General features: G+C 42.2%; 1 protein-coding gene across 2 annotated transcripts in view; it reads left to right on the forward strand.

The window, feature by feature from the left end:
• Window positions 1–17,141, forward strand: part of Pgap1 (post-GPI attachment to proteins inositol deacylase 1) — a 73,259-nt gene that overhangs the window by 1,298 nt on the left and 54,820 nt on the right. For both annotated transcript variants that reach the window (XM_028886380.2, XM_028886388.2), the window contains exons 2-4: window positions 7,269–7,422; window positions 10,963–11,138; window positions 15,168–15,339. In XM_028886380.2, the coding sequence (XP_028742213.1) occupies window positions 7,269–7,422; window positions 10,963–11,138; window positions 15,168–15,339 (502 nt within the window). The remainder of the gene's footprint in view (window positions 1–7,268; window positions 7,423–10,962; window positions 11,139–15,167; window positions 15,340–17,141) is intronic.

The following is a 17,141-nucleotide window of genomic DNA, read 5'->3' on the forward strand; positions in this document are numbered from 1 at the left end:
GATTGCTTCTGTGTACAGGTCCTTATAGAAGGGGCCTGTGTGATGCTGCTCTTACTTACATTCAGAAGCTGAGGTTTAAATTGCTGGAGTATCCTTTCCCAGGGGTATTTTAGTAAGAGAATTCTTACCTTGATTTTTGTGTCCATGGTGATGAGGGAATGGGAACACTGGATTTCAGATGCTGCTGGAGATTTTAACAAGTTACTGTTAATTCCTAAGCTAATAAACTGATGTGATGTTGGTTTATGTACATTAGAATCTTAATGATTAAATATATGAACTTTAGTCTTCTTAAACTGGAAATAGAATTCATTGTAATTTCCTTTTATGACCTACCATTTAATAATTTGGAAACTCTCAATAGATGGAAGTAGGCCACTTAGCACTATATTAAATGAACACTTTGGTTAAAGTAAATCATTTTGGAGCAATAGCTTCCATTTATTTTTAGATTTCCCATAATCATTGAATCTATTTTAATATTTGCAGTAGTAGAAATTGCCATCCTTCATGTCAGGAACAAAGCATATGGACCTCACAGGTGGGTCTCCTGCCTCATGAAACTGACGAGACAGAGAAAATTAGTGTCCCTAGCACGAAAGAGCTACTGGGCTTCTTCTTGTTGTTGTTGAGCAGTGGGTATTTAGTTATTTTGGTTCAAGTTGCCTTTTTGGAATCTGACACTTGTTAATTTGTGAGTACAGTAATAATCCCAGTGGTAGAGGTTTTGGCACACATTTGTAGCAGGCTTTATTATTAGTCCTTTTACTTTGAATGAGTTGTGTTATTTTACAAACAGAATTAAACACTACCAATAGAAATGAGGCCTTTTGAATAAATAGTGAGATTTTAAGATAATTGAGCTCGTTGAGATAAGCGGCAAATGGTTTTCCTATGAGTAAAACTGTTACAAAGATAGTTTATATGTGGCCTTTTAAAGTAGCATTTTCTGCACCTTTCTAATTGTTCACAGGTTGATGCCCAGGAGGTGGCATGTCCCACTCACTGCGTTTCCATCTTTCTTGAGGCCTTTTCTTTTTCTTTCTTTCTTTTTTTTTTAAATGCTCATTTGTGTCTTTCTTAGCTAGTCAGCAGAAAATGATAAATGACATTTTTTTCTTTTTTTTTTTTAAAGTGAGAGAGGGATTTGGAAGTCTGCAGAAATGAACTTTTATCTCTACTCATCCTTTGCCTATAATTCCATGGATGCTCTGATTTTGAGTTAACTGGTAGTCTCACAGTCAGATCTTAAGTCTATGCCAACACCTAAAGCTTCTTACTTTATTATGCCAGTTAGGGTGAAAGTGTTATCGGGCTGCACATCATTTGAGGCTAATTGTAGAATCTGACACTGAGAAATACATAGGTTGTTTCCTCTTACATGCTCAGGTGACTCTTCATGTATGTGATCTAATGATTGCTCTCTGAAAGGAAGTGTTGATGCTGAAAACATAAATCGCATTTTAAAATAAAGCATGTTGATGTTAATTTAGACAGTCATTTATTGAATGGCTAGGTGTATTTGGCAGGAGGGAATTAGTGATAAAGCCCCTATGCCTTTAATGTATATATTTTAACAAGAAGAGAGACAAGAATATAAAAACCAATTATAGTATACTGTAGCAAGAGACTCGTACAAGGCTCTTCAGAGAAGAGAGAGAATAGACATGTTTGTATTAGGCTTTCAAAGGGTTTTGAAAAGGTGTGAATTGAGGGGCTGAAGAGATGGCTCAGTGGTTAAGAGCTCTTGCTCTTACAGAGAGCCTGGATTTAGTTCCCAGCACCCACATGGTGACTAACAACCATACTTATCTCCAGTTCCAGGGGACTCAGACACCCTCTTCTGGCTCCATAGCACCATGCAAGCAAAACATAAAAACTAAAAACTGAATGAATTGGGGGCAGGGTGTGAATTTGGACATACAGGTCATTTGGTTAGCATATATAGAAAGAGAAGAAGGCATCAGGACATATTATCTGATCAGCATTTATAATATTTTACTATTGTATAAAAGGGAGAAAATAATCTATAAACATATTTACCTGTATATATCCAAAATATTTGACAGCACACATAAGTTGACTAACATTAGCTGTCATCTGGGATGGGGGAACTGGATAGCGAAGGATCGTGGGTCAGAGGCATTCAATGCCTAACATTTGGAAGTTGAAAATATTTAAGTATATTAAACACAAAATTTAAAACGTCATGTGTAAGTTATAAGAATGAGGTAGATATTGGGATCAAATTTTAAAAGCTCCCCTCTCTAAAGTCTTTATTATTCATGTGTACGGTATGGAAACACATGAGGTATGTGTTTTATCAAGACATTTTGGAAGCAGCTTGGACTAGATTGTAGCAGAGAGATTAGGACAAGAAGAAAGGCCTGTCTGACAGGTTATATTATGTGTAAGTGGTTTTCCCCCCAGTTTTCATCAAGCAGGAGTCCCTAGAACTCCCTTTAGGAGTAGCCCCCATCATGGTTATCAAACTTTTATAGTTCTCCTTTACAAGTGAAACACACACACACACACACACACACACACACACACACACGTAGATGTAACCAACTGTCTTAATAAATAAGAAACATAGAACCAATGTAAAAGAGAAAGCCAAGAGGTCAGAGCTCAGAGCTAAAATCTTACTCTTCCTCCTGCCAGCTCCTAGCTTCCTGAAAGAGACCTATTTCCTGTGTGTAAGTCTTTTCATAGTCTTTTGTTCTGCCTTCTCATTGGTTGTAAACCCAAACATGTGACTGCCTCGTCACTGTCTGTATGTACAGCCCCCCAGGTCTTAAAGGCGTATGTCTCCAATGCTGGCTGTATCCCTGAACACACAGAGATCTACCTAGCTCTTCTACCAAGTGCTGGGATTAAAGGCGTGCGCCACCACCGCCACACTTGCTATGGCTCTAATAGCTCTGACCCCCGGGCAACTTTATTTATTAACATACAATCAAAATCACATTTCAGTACAATTAGAATACCACCACACACACACCCCTTTGCTTTCTTCTTCTTCTTCTTTTTTTTTTTTCTTTTTTCGTTTTTCAAGACAGGGTTTCTCTGTGTAGTTTTGAACCTTTCCTGGATCTCGCTCTGTAGACCAGGCTGGCCTTGAACTCACAGAGATCCGCCTGCCTCTGCCTCCCAAGTGCTGGGATTAAAGGCGTGCACCACCACCGCCCGGCGAACCTTTAAGTCAGCATTCTGTAGCAGTTGAGGGGTTGTCAGAATGCTTGTCTTTTGGAAGGGGTGTAAGTTGGTGATGAGGACAGCCTGTACTGAGGTGCAGTCGAGACAGCACAGCCAACAGGGTCAGCATCACGGAGGCAATATTTAGTGTAAAGGTCACTGATCTTCATTAAAGGTCTACCGTGTGTGAGAGTCTGCTTATTTTAAATTATCCATATACATAATTTATATCGGAGCCATTTTGCTGTGCCTCTTCATGCTCTTTTTTCTCCTCAGCATCCCTTCTGTGTGTTCACACATCTTCAGTCTCTTCAGTGGCCTTTCCTTTTGTCTTCCTGACACTATGACTTGTACTCTGCCTGAAGATGTAGTTTTCCCTTTGCCTGCATTTCTCACCATTCTTGTCTTCCTTCCTTTCTTTCCCCTCCCCACCCTCAACTCTCCATCTCCCCTCCCTTTCCCCACCTGCATGTTTTTAAGTATGTATATAGTGTTAATTTTTTCATGCAATTAATATTTTATAACAAAACTGGCCATACAATAGTATGTCATAAAATATGCCAAATATATTGTTTTGCCTTTTTTATCTCAGAGAATTATTTCTTTTTAGATATATTTGATAGTTTCTTGTTTTCTGAATTAATATTCAACTTAGCTCAAACTTTGTCTACTAATCTAAAAAGTAATGATCTAGTATGTGTGTACCATTGCATCAAATCGTGTTTTTATTTGGGAGCAGTTAAGGAATCATTTCTTTATTCTGTTATGTTTTCTTTTTGCTTGATTTGTGTCGCAATAAATAAAAATATTGCTGTCATTTCATTTTTGCTTGCATTCTGCATAATCATTATTGGAACTAGTTTGACTTGAAGGGCCAGTGTGCTTATAGAGCACATGGTATCGTTGGCATTTCTGTATTTGGTGTATTGAGAAGATAATAAAAGTGCTAGTCTGTTAAATAATAAGCACACGGTAGTTCTGTAGGTTCCTCTGTGGTGTAGTTGGCCCAGATTATGGTAATATACTCAAGGAAATATTCTGGAGTCAACACCAATGATTAGAATTCTTTTTTTTTTCAGCAGTATTAACAACATTTTCAGTTTCTGAAATACAGATGGTAAATTTTTTTCATCAAGTGTATGTATGTTTACCATTGCTAGATTATTAATGTATTGATATCTGTTTAAACCTATGATTCAGTATAATGGTTTGTTTTTAATGAATTCTATTACTAAAAAGAGAGAGAAAGGAAATACCAGGTATGGTGATGTACTCTGTAATTCCCAATACTTGGGAGACAGGGGTAGGAAGGTGAGGAGTCAAGACCAGCTGAGCCTATGTAGTTCACACCTGCCTCAGAGGGGGTGGGAGCGGAAGAGTTCACACCTGCCTCAGGGGGAGGTGGGGGCAGAAGAGTTCACACCTGCCTCAGAGTGGGGTGGGAGCAGAAGAGTTCACACCTGCCTCAGGGGGAGGTGGGGGCAGAAGAGTTCACACTTGCCTCAGGGGGAGGTGGGAGCGGAAGAGTTCACACCTGCCTCAGAGGGAGGTGGGGGCAGAAGAGTTCACACCTGCCTCAGAGGGAGGTGGGGGCAGAAGAGTTCACACCTGCCTCAGGGGGAGGTGGGAGTGGAAGAGTTCACACCTGCCTCAGGGGGAGGTGGGAGCGGAAGAGTTCACACCTGCCTCGGGGAGGTAGGAGCGGAAGAGTTCACACCTGCCTCGGGGAGATGGGAGCGGAAGAGTTCACACCTGCCTCAGGGGGAGGTGGGAGCAGAAGAGTTCACACCTGCCTCAGAGTGGGGTGGGAGCAGAAGAGTTCACACCTGCCTCAGAGTGGGGTGGGAGCAGAAGAGTTCACACCTGCCTCAGAGGGAGGTGGGGGCAGAAGAGTTCACACCTGCCTCAGAGGGAGGTGGGGGCAGAAGAGTTCACACCTGCCTCAGAGGGAGGTGGGGGCAGAAGAGTTCACACCTGCCTCAGGGGAGGTGGGAGCGGAAGGGTTCACACCTGCCTCAGGGGTAGGTGGGAGCGGAAGAGTTCACACCTGCCTCAGGGGGAGGTGGGAGCAGAAGAGTTCACACCTGCCTCAGGGGGAGGTGGGGGCAGAAGAATTCACACCTGCCTCAGAGGGAGGTGGGAGCGGAAGAGTTCACACCTGCCTCAGGGGGAGGTGGGAGCAGAGGAGTTCACACCTGCCTCAGAGCAGGATGGGAGCGGAAGAGTTCACACCTGCCTCAGGGGGAGGTGGGAGCAGAAGAGTTCACACCTGCCTCAGGGGGAGGTGGGAGCGGAAGAGTTCACACCTGCCTCAGGGGGAGGTGGGAGCGGAAGGGTTCACACCTGCCTCAGGGGGAGGTGGGAGCGGAGGAGTTCACACCTGCCTCAGGGGGAGGTGGGAGCGGAGGAGTTCACACCTGCCTCAGAGGAGGTGGGGGCGGAAGAGTTCACACCTGCCTCAGGGGGAGGTGGGAGTGGAAGAGTTCACACCTGCCTTGGGAAGGTGGGAGCAGAAGAGTTCATACCTGCCTCAGAGTGGGGTGGGAGCAGAAGAGTTCACACCTGCCTCAGGGGGAGGTGGGGGCAGAAGAGTTCACACTTGCCTCAGAGGGAGGTGGGAGCAGAAGAGTTCACACCTGCCTCAGAGGGAGGTGGGGGCAGAAGAGTTCACACCTGCCTCAGAGGGAGGTGGGGGCAGAAGAGTTCACACCTGCCTCAGGGGGAGGTGGGAGCGGAAGAGTTCACACCTGCCTCAGGGGGAGGTGGGAGCGGAGGAGTTCACACTTGCCTCAGAGCAGGGTGGGCGCAGAAGTTACATCTTTGGTAGACGCCTACCCTTTGAGGAGGACATTAAGGCCTGGTTACGTTGTGTTGAAAAGAATTCTGTATCCAACACATTAGGATTTGCAGAGTAGCTTAATAAGGCTTGCTAACAACTCATGTACCTGGTCCATGATTTGAAACAGATGCTATTAATGCAATGGAGTGTTTATGGTGAGAACGTGCGTATCTAGATCAAGCCTTTGCTGTAAGGGTCAGATTATTTTGTTACACTGTCATAGTTAAAACACCGAGGGGTCAGACAGTTTCATGGTCAAACAGACTTCCTGGGGCTGTGGAAGTGGCTTGGTAGATGAAGGACTTGTCGTGCAGTCGTGAGGCAGGCTGGAGTTGGTCCCAGCACACAGGTACGTAGCTGGGCATGGCAGTCTGTGCTTGTAATCCCAGGGCTGGGGAGGCAGAGTAGGCCAGGCAGTCTAGCTGAGTCTGTGATCTCCAGGTTCAGGAAGAGATCTTGTCTCAAAATAAACAGACAATGTGGAGAATGGTTGAGAAAGATACCCCGTGTTGACCTCTGGCTTCCACACCCACACATGTGCGCACACACATCATATACACACATGTGAATGAACGTGTGTACACACACAACAGCTAGAGTATTTAGGGGACCTACTTTAGAAAGTAGTTTAAAGTGGCAAAAAGAATCGATTTGATCATGGAAAGCTTTTATCATCATTTTAAGTATAATTGATAACTGATTCTAAATTAAATGCATTTCCAACTATATTTATGTGAAACTTCCTGACGTATACCAGTGACATATAGCCATTGTCAGGCATTATTTTGACCAATTGGCATTTGTTAGAATTTCTACTATATGTGTTTTATGCTTTTATGAAGGTTACACCATTCAAGAGCCACATAATTTAAGAATAATCCCATTTGGGGGCTGGAGAGATGGCTCAGCCAACTGGCTGTTCTTCCTGAGGTCCTGAGTTCAATTCCCAGCAACCACATGGTGACTCACAACCACCTGTAATGAGATCTGGTGCCCTCTTCTGGCCTGCGGGTGTACACGCAGGCAGAACATTGTATACATAATAATAATAAAAAAGAATAATCCAGTTTGGAAAATGATAGAAGAACTTGTTTTGTGCATCGAGTGCGGTTTATATCATTGGTAATAGTTTTATATTGCACCATTTCAGAGTTCTTTAGTTTACCTTTACATTGAATATGAGTTGCATTAATGAGTGATTAAAATGGATTTATTTATTTTCTTTCTATAGAAAATAGAACTTCCAAAGAAATTGACAAAACGCTATCCAGCCTATGAGCTATATCTTTATGGAGAAGGGTCATACGCTGAAGAACACAAAATTCTCCCTTTGACAGGAATTCCTGTTCTCTTCCTTCCTGGTAATGCTGGAAGTTACAAGCAAGGTAGGTACTAGAAGGAAAAAGTTAAAGCTGTGAAATTCAGTTCCAGACTTGGGATTATGTGCGTCCTGCGTGAGTCGCATGGGGTAAAATAAAAAGCTTACCCTGCTAAGTACTGTGTCCCACCTCCTGGGAGAGTCATGGTATGCCGCTTCCTTCGAGAGACAGCACATGTCACACATACACGGGAAAGAAGAGTTGGAGAGGACTTTGCAAAGAATGAGAAGAGTCGGAGCCCACAGGATGGGTGACTAGATCATGCAGGTGTTGGGGGACAGCGGGAGAAGGGTTTATATTGGAAACGGAGTTACACAGAGAGGAACCTGAAGATAAAAATATCTTCCATTACGCTGAATGAGAGACCAGTCTCCTTCCTTGTGTGGAGACGTGTAGCAGTATGGAGGGGTTACAGAACAGTGGGAAAAACAGAAGCGATATGTCCAGGTTCCAAATTCAGTGTTGGCCTGGAGCAGGTCAGGAGTCTCTGGCACAACGGCCAGGCACCCCAGTCGGTAAGTCATTTTGTTTACAAACAACATCTGCTTTGGTTCTTGTAAACATTCCAGGAATTGTTAAATAATGAACCCACAGTTGTTTCAACGTGTTTGGCGATTACTTATGTGGTTTATTTTCATCTACAAAATACTTGTGGAGTATTTGTCACGAGCCAGGGAGTACTCTAGGTATTAATGATCCAGAGTAGAACAAGACAGCAAGTCCCTCACTCATCAAGCACATATTCTTCTTGGGAAGACAGCCATCAGTGGATGTTTCAGTGACATTAAAAGCTACAAGAAATAAATACGTAAGCCACTGAGGAGGCAGACGGTAAGTAGTAGGAAAGAGACCTGTTTAGATGAGGTGGTCAGGAAACACCATGGCGAGGAGATGGTATTGGAGGAGAGCTTGAACATTGGTGTCTGGGGAAGTCCCTGATGCAAGAATATGTTCCGTGCTCTGAGGACCGCTCTGGCTAGAGAATAATGAAGTCAGAATGGAAAGCTGTGGCCTGTGCTTAAGATCTGGGAAAGCCTGAATATTTTTATTTTTTTTTTGAGAAGGATGTGAAACATGGATGCTTTGGGTAAGAAATTATATAATCTGTTAATTTTTTGCTAACTATCATGTTTGAAATGATATACACATACATTTACAGTTATTACAAAGTAAACTTATAGAGAACTAAAACTTCATTGAAGAAGCAGAAAATTGCCAGCATCCTGGAAATTCTACATGTCCCTTCATGATTAAAGCTTTCTCCCCTCACATTCACATATATTTTTACAATTCTAACTCCAAGGTAGTAATTTTCATAAATTTTCTTTATAGTCTTAATGCCTAGGTGTGGATCCCTAGTATATCCTATTGATCTGTGGGCATTTTTAACTTTATAATGTATAATCATCCAGTATATATTCTTTTGTGCCTGATTTTTTTCCACTCTGTTTTGTCTGTAAAGTCTCTGAAGTTACTGTATGAACTGTAAACTGTCCATTTATTTAACACTATAGTGTTCTTTTTGCATACTTTTTATAAAAGGTAATTTGTATAAATTTTGTATAAAAAGTAAATTGAATGTTTACCTTTATTGGCAGTTATAAACAATCAGTATCCTTCTACACACCTCTTAGAACACATAAGTTTCTGTACTTGTAGATGTATCCCAGGAGTATTAATTTCCCATCACAGCTTGTACATATCCTCTTATCTTATTCCACTGATTTATATTCTTATAATTAGCATATGATACTTCCCTTTGTGCTACCTCTTTGACAACATTGAAATTGTGCAATTAAAATTTTAGCAGATCTAATAAACATGGATTACTTTTTGAAAAAGTCCACCCACTTTGGCTCTGCTTTGAAGAGAATATGCTCTTACAGGGCAAGAGTGGAAGCAGAAAAGATGCTGAACATCATTGGTCATTAGAGAAAGGCAAACCAACACGAGATGCCATTCCCTACAGTGATGCCTGCATAGCTATGATAAAAAAAAAAAAAAAAAAAAAAAGACAGACAGCAGCAAGTGCTAGCAACGATGTGGAGAAACTGGAATCCTCACACACTGCTGATGGGGAGGTGGGGAGATGCTGCAACATGGCTGATCTCTCAAACGTCCTAAGAAGTGAAAGAGGCACTCACACAAATCCACATCACGGGATTATATCGTGTACATGAAATAGATATACATGATAGGCAAATTCATAGAGACAGAAAGTAAGCCAGTGCTTGTTAGGGAGTAGGAAGAGAAGGAGAATTGGAGGGTGACCACCCATAGACAGAGGATTCCGGTTTTGAGGTGTTTGAAATATTAGATTTCAGAGATGGAATGGCAAACTACTGTTTGCTTTTTCTCTTTTGCTGAAACATACGCTACAGTTTTACATCACTTAATGTAACCACTTCATACTAAACTTTGTTAGGGGATTTATAAAATGGGCAGTAAGATGAAAGGAGGTCAGGCCGAAGGAAGATAAAATGGGAAGCCGGGAGCTCAGGCAAGCAGTGGTGCCTAGATCAGGAAGGTAGTGAGGGCATGCTAGGGATGTGTTTGGAAGATAGACCATGGCTGAGTAAACTCGTGGGTTAGATGTCATGCCTAAGAGGAAGAAAAAGCATGTGTGAGTGGTGAACACACATGTCTTACAGGAATCTTCTTACTTAAAAGCCTCCATAAGTGTGACAAAATTTCTACTTCACGTTCCTTCCCCTGCTGGCTCTTAGTGTTCCCAGACAGAGGGACGCAAGTCAAGACTGAGTGACCTGTTCACTTTTTTGTTTATTTACCTTAAAACATGCCTAGGAAAAACAAGGCGTATGGCTGCTAGATTAGTCTGTTCTTTTAATTGGGGTGTGTGTGAGAGAGAGAGAGACAGAGACAGAGACAGACAGAGATTAGGGATGGTGTGTATGGACGTGTGTACGGATGTGTGAATGGACATGTTTATGGATGTGTGTATGGATGTGTGTAGGTGGAGGCCAAAGGTCACCACTGGCTACGTTCTTTTATTGCTCTCCAGCTTCGCCTTCTTTTTCTTTCTGTTCTCACTGAACCTAAAGCTCCCAGATTTACCTAGACATTTGGCCAGCAAGTCCCGAGGATCCTTCTGCCTCGGCCTCCCCTGTGCTTGACAGTGTGTGCCCCTATGTGATTGGATTCCACATGGATACCGAGATCTGAGATCAGGGTCTTCATATTTGAAATGCAAACACTTGACCAACTGAACTGCTAAACTGATGCTGTGAATGTGTATCACACTGAAATACGTTGTTTATGTTCATGATAGGATTATTTATTAAAAACTTCTAAGCAGCTTGGCGATGGTGGCACATGCCTTTGATCCCAGCACTTTGGAGGCAGATACTGGATCTCTGAGTTCGAGACCAGTTCCAGGACAGCTAGGGCTACCCAGGGAAACCCAGTCTCAAAAAAAAAAAAAAAATCAAAGCAAATCAAAGCAAAACCCTTTGAAACAAAAGTTGGACGAACTTAAAAGCCTTCTGTGCTGTTCTGTGAGCGAGCTCTCTCCTCTCTCCTCTGCAGTTCGTTCTATTGGCTCGATCGCACTTAGGAAAGCAGAAGACATTGACTTCAAGTACCACTTTGACTTCTTCAGCGTGAACTTCAATGAGGAGCTGGTGGCGTTGTACGGTGGGAGTCTTCAGAAGCAGACCAAGTTTGTTCATGAATGCATTAAAGCAATTCTCAAACTCTACAAGGTAGGAGATGAATGTGCAAGTCAGTAGTATAACCCATCAGCAGTGTTGTTTTTTTAGAGATGAATTTGATTTTAAATAATATATTTGTTTATACTGAAGTTGAAAATACAAAAATGGGCACTTTTTTTTTTTTGAATGTGGTATCTTCAATGCTAGTTTAAAGATCTAAGTTGAATTTGCAGTTTCCTGGTTCATTGAGAGATCCTGTCTCAGAAGATAAGGTGGAGGGCTAGTGGTTAAGGCACCTGCTGCCCAGCGTGACGACCTCCGTCCAGTCCCTGGAGCCCATGTGTTTGAAGGACAGAAACGGCCCCTCTCCCCATGGGGTTCCTCATACTCACGTGTGCACACGTGCCAAACAACAACAAATCAAAAACTAGAATGATGAAATGGCTATGTTTCCAACAGATTTTAGAGGAAGGCATTTTATCAGGGATGAAGGTGGATGTTTTAAAGACTTTGAGTTTCATCCTCAGCTCTTGCCTCTAAAAGAAAGACATTTCACTGTGATAAAAGGGTCAATTCATCAAGAACACAAAACAATCATTTGTATGCATCTAATTCTTCCAAATTCACAAAGCAAAATCCAGTAGAGGCAAGGGAAGAAATAAGCATTACTAGCACAATTAATTCTAGTGATTTCGGTACTCTCCTCCAAATTATTAGTAAAGAAGTCAGTAAAACTATGGATTTGAGCACTATTCACCAGCTTTTGTTATATGATGTTTATTAGTAATAAAAGAATACTATGCTCAACAACTATAGAAACATACTCTCTCCCAGTTCACAATGACCGTTTATTAAGCTGTGTTCTGTGCCAGGCCATATGCTGGGTTGTAGGTATCAATAATCTTCAAAGTATTAACACCATGCAATATATTTTCTGAAAATAGCAAAATTAAAAGTAAAAAAAATTAAAAAATCTTCTATTACTTATAGATTACCCAAAGTTTTAAAAAGTGAAATTAAAGATACTTTGAGCTGAATTAAAATGAAAACACATATCAGAATTTATAACATTTTATACATGCACAAAATTGTTAAATAATAAAGAGTTTATAAGATTAGGTAATGATTAAAAGAAATACTGTTTTTAATTGCTTATATTAGAAAAGAATAAGATTTCAAGTCAGTGACTTAGGCTTACAGCCTTTATAAGCCGGAGAGAAAAGGAAGTTAACAAAGCATGGAGAATGAGGAATCATGGTGAAAGCAGAAATTAAAGAAATACAAAACAACAGAAAAACTAACTTCTGCCAATGGTTGAGTCTTCAAAAAGATCAATGACTTGGTAAATTATGGCTAGGCTGATTTGCAGAATGAGAAAACAAAGTAACAATATCAGGAACTAATGATGGTATTTTTCTACAGAGCCTACAGTCCACATGTGTGAAGAGTATGATGAAGGAATGTTATGCATACTTTCATACCTGTAAATTTAATAACTGAAACATATAAATTCCTTGAAACATAATTATAAAACTGACATAAGAAGAAACAAAATCTGGATATCTGTCAGATTTTTTTTTTGAGTTTGTAATTGAAAATCTTACCATAAAGAAAAATTCTAGTCCTCATTTAAGAAATAACAAATACTTATTTTTACAACAACAAAAACAGCTTTCAAAAGAATAGAGAAGGAAGCAGACTCAGTTTTTAGTTCAGCATAGCTCTGATAATAAACTAGACAAGGACTTAAAAAAAAGATTATATAATTCCATTTTAGAGAATACAGCAGACATTGAAAAGGAACTAGAGATATTCCTTATGATCATAAATACATAATTTTCAACCAAAATCCAGACTACCAAATTCAGCAATCTATGAAAAGTGTGATATATCATGACCAAATGTAATTTATTGCAGAAAATACTAAACTAGTTTAGTATCTAAATATGAATCGGTATAATTCATCCTGGGATCGTCTTTGCAGCTATAGGAAGCCGTTTGACCACACTAGCACCTGTCCATGGCTTAATGTATAGGAAAAGGAACATAAACTCAGTGTAGGAGGAATAGAAATTAACTTTTTTTTGAGATGGAGTTTCTCTGTGTAACAGTACTGACTGTCCCAGAACTCAACTTTTGTAGCCCAGGCTGGCTTTGAACTCACAGAGATACGCCTGTCTTTGCTTCCCAAATGCTGGGATTAAAGGCGTGTGCCACCAATGTTAGAAATTAGTTTTCTTATCCTGAGGAATCATGAGTGTTATGAGAGAGAAAATGATCCTCTTTAGGTACAGGTAATAACTGATAAGATTATTTATCAGATAAATAAATGCCAACCATAGGAAACAAACTTTAATGTTACATGGTAGACAGTTTATTATTCCTATTTTTGTTTTGGATTTTTCTAATGAACACGTTAAGCTTATAATAACACAACTAATACGTATTTTTAAGATGAGATACCGACAGATTTCTGTTATAAGCAAGGACAGTAGGAGCTGAAGGACAGTTGAGTCTCATTGAGTGGATAAGATACAGTTATGGGAAAGAACGTTCTGGTTAGAGAAAACCTCATTCATCGTAAGAGTGTGGGTAAATACAGCAATGTAGAAAATCAAAAAGCGGCTAGGATGGGTCAGGTAGATTGTAGAGACATATGGGCAATTTTAATTTTTTCCCCCTTTTAGGTAGGGTGGTATGGAAAACCATCGGGCCTCGTTCTGGTTATTTTAGGATATAAGGTGGGGGGGCATAAGGGTGGGGGCAGGGAGACTAGGTAGGAGCCTGCTGCAGTCTCTCAGACAAGAGCTAACAGTGCTCTCAGTCAGGTTGGTAGCAACTGAAGTGCTGAGGATGGACAGATTGGCGCCAGTAGTAGAGGCTCAGGCAGCAAGCTTTGCTGGCAGGTGGCGGGTTCAAGTTCGGCATGAGGAAACGGAGGGTTCAGAGCGACTCCAAGAGTTTTGCTTGGATAACTGAAGGGACTGAATTGCCTTTGGTAGGACTAGGAAGAAAAGGCTTGGAGGCGGTCAAGTCTACTTTAAGACAGGTTGAGTGTGAGATCCACGAGATACTCCCAGTATAGCAATCACGCAACAGGCGTTCAAGGCCAGGGCTCTAGGAAGAGATCCAGTTGAGACTAGTTGGTGGTTAACTGTCAGTAGATGTATTTACAGCCAGGGGAGTAGATGAGATTACCGGTGTGGCCAGTATCTGTGTGTGTGTGTGTGGTGTGTGTGTGTGTGTGTGAGAGAGAGAGAGAGAGAGAGACAGACAGACAGACAGACAGAGAGACAGAGACAGAGAGACAGAGACGGAGAGGGAGAGGGAGGGGGAGGGAGAGGGAGAGAGAGAGGGAGAGAGAGGGAGAGAGGGAGGGAGGAAGGGGGAGGGAGGGAGGGAGGAAGGGGGAGGGAGGGAGAGAGGGAGGGAGGGGCACAGCAACCAAAGACACAAAGCAAGCACCTGTGGCTAAGAGACCAGGAGGTTGGCTGCAGAGGCTGGCCCTTACCACGATTAGCGCTGTCTGGGATCCCAGGACCACCCCCAGGCTGGCTGGCTTGTTAGTGGGATTCATAGGACTCATCTTACACTTCCGACTGTCGTCACACGGTGAAAGGACACAGAGCAAGCTGAGTAGAGAGGAAAGCGTCCAGCAGCTCTCACGGGGCGGGGAAACACATTCGTACTTCATTTCCTATCAACAGGGTGTGGTGTGAGAAGCGTTGCCTAAAGGGGTGGCTCATGAGAGACTCAGTGTCCCAGGTTTTTATTGGGAGCTAATACTGAATCTGTCTGCTTAACATAATCCAGAATTCCAGGCTGGAGGAGAGCAGGTGTGCCACATGAACTGTATTGTTGGCATTGTGGGCACTGTGAACTATCTGAAGAGTGGCAAGACTCTTCCCAGACTAGAAGGTCCCAGGCTGCGCCCTACAGCAGCCTTTCCTAAGGACAGCAGACACAGGCCTTCCGGGTCTGCTCCATTATGCACAGTAGGCAGCCAGCACAATCGTTTTTTGTTTGTTTTTGAGGTGGTCTCACTTTTCTTTCTTTCTTTCTTTCTTTTTTTTTAAATAGGGTCAAGAATTTGCTCCCACAAGTGTGGCAATAATTGGTCATTCTATGGGTGGCCTCGTTGCCAGAGCATTGCTTACACTGAAAAACTTTAAACAAGATCTGATAAATCTTCTTGTCACACAAGCCACCCCTCACGTGGCCCCTGTGATGCCGTTAGATCGTTTCATTACCGGTGAGTACTGGTGTGGTCAAACTGACCTCCTCTTGACGTGAGCTGGTCTCTAGCTATTTCCGTTAGAGTTTTATCTATGCGTTAGACACTCCAGGTGCAGATCCGCACTCCCATTCTCCCTGTCCCCAATCACTTTCAATCCCGGCTTATCACTGAAAATACCGTCGGTTTTCTTTTCCCAGCCAGGTGATGTGTGTTTGATGAAATCCGTAGGTATTAGAACTTCAACTATGTTATTCTTGGGAATGATTCTTCATCTTTTAAGAGTTAAGGATTTGAGCCGGGCGGTGGTGGCGCACGCCTTTAATCCCAGCACTCGAGAGCCAGAGGCAGGCGGATCTCTGTGAGTTCGAGGCCAGCCTGGTCTACAGAGTGAGTTCCAGGACAGGCTCCAAAGCTACACAGAGAAACCATGTCTCAACCCCCCCCCCCAAAAAAAAAGAGTTACAGATTTGAAATTTGCCAGACCAGAATCTCACAGTAATAAAATGAAGAGACTTTGTGATTGAAATTGTTTACATCTTTTGTGCTGCTTCTAATCGTCTTCGGTGAGTAGATGTTCAGGGAGAGAATCAAGAACTGGAGATCATGTCTGCTGCTACCCTTTCTCCTGCGTTTTGCACAGTACACGTAGATGAGCCATGTAGTTGAGTTAAAACGATTCCAGATGCACTGAAAAATCATCTTTCAAGACTGAGCCTCTTTTTAAAGATTCTTTTCGTTGTTTTGTTTTGTCTTCTGAGACAGGGTTTCTCTGTGTAACAATCCTGGTTGTCTGCAACTCACTCTGTAGCTGGCTTTGAATTTAGAGACCTTCCTGCCTCTGTCTCCCGAGTGCTGGGATTAAAGGTGTGCACCACCACCACCACCACCACCACCACCACCACCCGGCTATTCTTCTGTTTTTAATTAATTAATTATTTATTTTCTTTTAGTTCTTTGAGAGTTTCATACAACATGTTTTGATCACACTCACCCTTCTCCTCCAACTCTTCTCTGATTATTCCCCCGCTCCCTACCCAACATTTTGTCTTTCTTATTTTTTGAATCCAGAGCAATTTGTGCTGACAAATATTCTTGGTTATGTGTGGTCTTGCACAGGACAGTGGTCAGTTTACCAGAGGTTACACTTTTATAGAAAATATTTTCTTCTTCTCCCAGCAGCTAATAATTACCAGTAGCTCCATGGCGTGGGGTGGGGCTGTGTGCCCAACTCCTCTCCTTGCTGGGATCCACTCTGGCTTGGACTTGTATTGCTTTTATAATCTGCTGTTGAAACTCACTCTAAGTTCATAAACACAGCTGCCCGCCGTGTCCAGAAGAAAAGGTTTCCTGGTGGCTACTCTCTGCCTCTGGCTATTACACTCATTCCCCTCCTCTGCCATGGTTCCTGAGCCTTGGGAAGAAGCAAGGTGCAGTTTGTATCTTCCGCTTCGGGCTGAACATTCTGTAGTTTGTTATTCTCTTTACCTTGGCCAGTTATGGGTCACTGGATTAACTGCCATCTACTGCAGATAGAAGCTTCTCGAGGTGAGGGATGAGAGGTGCATGGATCTATGGGTATAATAAGAAGTCACCAGGAGTCAGTTTGATACTGTGTCCATTTAGCAGCATAATAACAGGCTCTCCCTTAGGGACCAGGACCTATCTAGCTATAGGGGTCTAGCTTAATAATGGTGTATGGTATGGGTTTCACCTTGTGGAGCAGGACTTAAATTTGGTCAGAAAGTTATTGGTTACTCCCATGATGTTCCTGCCACTGTTAGACCAGTGGGGGTGTCTTTCCAGGCCAGTCATTATTA

This window comes from Peromyscus leucopus, chromosome 13 (genome assembly GCF_004664715.2).
Source record: "Peromyscus leucopus breed LL Stock chromosome 13, UCI_PerLeu_2.1, whole genome shotgun sequence".
Lineage (NCBI taxonomy): Eukaryota > Metazoa > Chordata > Mammalia > Rodentia > Cricetidae > Peromyscus > Peromyscus leucopus.